This window comes from Anas platyrhynchos, chromosome 31, assembly GCF_047663525.1.
Source record: "Anas platyrhynchos isolate ZD024472 breed Pekin duck chromosome 31, IASCAAS_PekinDuck_T2T, whole genome shotgun sequence".
NCBI classification, from domain to species: Eukaryota; Metazoa; Chordata; class Aves; order Anseriformes; family Anatidae; genus Anas; species Anas platyrhynchos.
The window spans coordinates 2,207,585-2,210,429 of record NC_092617.1 but is presented as its reverse complement, the minus strand read 5'-3'; the positions used below and the strand labels follow the sequence as shown (position 1 = coordinate 2,210,429).

At 51.6% G+C, this 2,845-nt stretch overlaps 1 protein-coding gene across 1 annotated transcript; it reads right to left on the bottom strand.

Moving 5' to 3' along the window:
* Positions 1-93: 93 nt before the first annotated feature.
* On the bottom strand, positions 94-1,026 carry LOC119715187 (olfactory receptor 14C36-like). Its single transcript, XM_038172422.2, has one exon. The coding sequence runs from the start codon at positions 1,024-1,026 to the stop codon at positions 94-96; it is 933 nt and encodes a 310-aa protein (XP_038028350.2).
* Between the last annotated feature and the right edge of the window lie 1,819 nt (positions 1,027-2,845).

Sequence of the window (2,845 nt, the reverse complement as noted above, 5' to 3'; positions counted from 1 at the left end):
AGCTGAAACAACGACAAATGCTATACCTAGAGGCCACAAATTGCCTGATATTAACTGGAGGTAAACTAGAAAAGTGAGATAGCCAAATTATTGCTAGGTAAATATTACCACTACAATCAGTTTCTTCAGTGTTGCTTTCAGCTCCTGGTTCCTCATGCTATAGATGAGCGGGTTCACTGCTGGAGGTACCACTGAGTACAGGAATGACACCATCAGGTCCAAGGAAGGAGAGGAGATGGAGGGGGGCTTCAGGTAGGCAAGTATGGCAGTGCTGACAAAGAGGGAGACCACAGCCAGGTGAGGGAGGCACATGGAAAAGGCTTTGTGCCGGCCCTGCTCAGAGGGCATCCTCAGCACTGCCCTGAAGATCTGCACATAGGACACCACAATGAAAACAAAACAAACTAACGCAAAACATGCACTAACCACCAGAAGTCTAACTTCCTTTAGGTAGTCTGAATCTGAGCAGGAGAGCTTGAGGATGTGGGGGATCTCACAGAAGAACTGGTCCACAGCATTGCCTTGGCAGAGGGGCAGGGAAAATGTGTTGGCTGTGTGCAGGACAGCATTGAGAAAGCCACTGCCCCAGGCAGCTGCTGCCATCTGGGCACAAGCTCTGCTGCCCAGGAGGCTCCCGTAGTGCAGGGGCTTGCAGATGGCAACGTAGTGGTCGTACGCCATGATGGTGAGAAGGTAATACTCCGATGACATCAACAAGACAAAGAGAAAGACCTGTGTAGTACATCCTTGATGGGAGATGGTCCTGGTGTCCCAGAGGGCATTGGCCATGGCTTTGGGCAGAGTGGTGGAGATGCAGCCCAGGTCGAGGACGGCAAGGTTGAGGAGGAAGAAGTACATGGGGGTGTGGAGGCGGTGGTCGCAGGCTACGGCGCTGAGGATGAGGCCGTTGCCCAGGAGGGCAGCCAGGTAGATGCCCAGGAAGAGCGTAAAGTGCAGGAGCTGCAGCTCGCGTGTGTCTGCGAATGCCAGCAGGAGGAACTCGCTCACAGAGCTGCTGTTGGGCATTTGGTAGTTCTGGCCATGGGTTACTGCTCAAGGAAGAAAAAATCTTTAATAAATAAGAAGACATACCTGAGATAAACGTCTTCCATTTCTTGCATAACTGCCCTGAAAACTCTTTCAGTCAGGCTTTTAGCAGGGCCCTTTCATGTGGTCTACTTCATGCTGCCTTAGGGTGTCCCTGGGAGCAGGTGACCCTGACCTGAGTAAGAAAGGAGTCAGTCCTGCCCCACAACCAGAGGTAAAGAGGAAGATGGGGTAATCTCAGATTCAATCATCTGATTATAAAGAGCTTTTCAATATTGTTGCTCCCAGTTTACCCAACTGCAGAACAGAGCTGTGGGAATTTATTTTTGCATTTTGTACCGATCTGCTCACCCTGCTCTGTTTTCTAAGGCATTTCAAGTGAAAACCTGTCGATCCTCAGACAAAAGAGGATGGTTCCTTTGGTGCTGAGTTTCATTTAGAGACGACAGCCACAGTTAAGCTCATTTGGCCTGTGCTGGCATTTCCTGAGCTACAGAACTATTGGACTCATAGGTTCATAGAGACATGGAGTCATAGAATATCCCAGCTTGGAAGGGGCCCACAAGGATATTCAAATCCCACCCCTGAATCTGTACGTGAAAACCCCCAAATTGGTCTATATATCTGAGGGGGTTGCCCAAATATTTCTTAAATTCTGGCAGCCTCAGTGTTGTGACCACTTCCCTGTGGTGCCTGTTCCAGTACCTAAGAAACCACGACACTGCTGAGGGCAGAGGAATCCAGGCACAAAGTGCAGATCTCCAGAACTCTCACCCTGTCCCCGTACTCCCCTTCCCCCAAGCACACCAAGGGCTCACCCCACGGGCATGTGAAACCCCCATCCCCAGCCAGCCTGGGAACAAGACCAGCAGCAGCACGGCCAGCTGGAGAAGCCTGCAGGAATGCCAGCATGCTGCTGCCAGGGGAGGCAAGGCCAGGGAGGGACAGATGGACACTCAGCAGACCCTCCTGTGCTGCAGCTCTGCCTGCAGAGGAGGCAGCTCCTGCTGGGGACACCGGGGGCTTGAGGGCAGAGGCTGTGCTGGTGGGAGAGGAGAGCAGGGGGTGTCCCAGGGAAGGCGCCTGCCCTGCAGGGGATGGCAGTAAGGTGCCTGAGCCCTCCCTCACACAGCATTTCTGGCAGCAGCTCCCTCTCACCACCTGCCCTGCCCACATCTCTATTGCCTTCCTATATTCCTGTTGGAAGCAAAATCTCTATCCCCACGTATCTTCCATGTCCTTGCTCACAGTCCCCATCCAAGAAGCTGTGCGCTTCCTGAGTACAGGGCACCACAGGGGTTGCAGCTCCTGAAGATCTAATAAGTCCTGAGGAGACAAACATTGTTTTTTCAGTCTTTAGGCTGAGGTGCCTGAAGAGACTTTATCAGGTTAATTGCTGCCACATTTATCTCTACCTGCAATACTCTTGGAGTCTAAGTCTCCTGTAAAATCCAGACAATTCATTGTCATGAAATCTGCCTCCCCTCCACACCAAGAATCCAAAATCACAGAATCCAAGAACGTCTTCCATTTCAGATAAACCAAGCCTCGCTTTTCCTGTTAAAATGCCCCCTCAGAAATACCATTCTCTAAAACATCTTCTATGCCACATTACAGGTAGAATAAGACCCATCCTGACAGATGCTATCAGCCATGTGATGTGCCAGCTGTAGAAGACCCTTCCGGCAACCCCACCTGCATTGCCCTGCTGCCAGAGCCTCACGGTGTCAAGAGCCTGCAGATGTGTCCTGCCACATGCTGCCCTCTGTTGTTGTGCTCCTCAGTGCCTCCAAGCCCT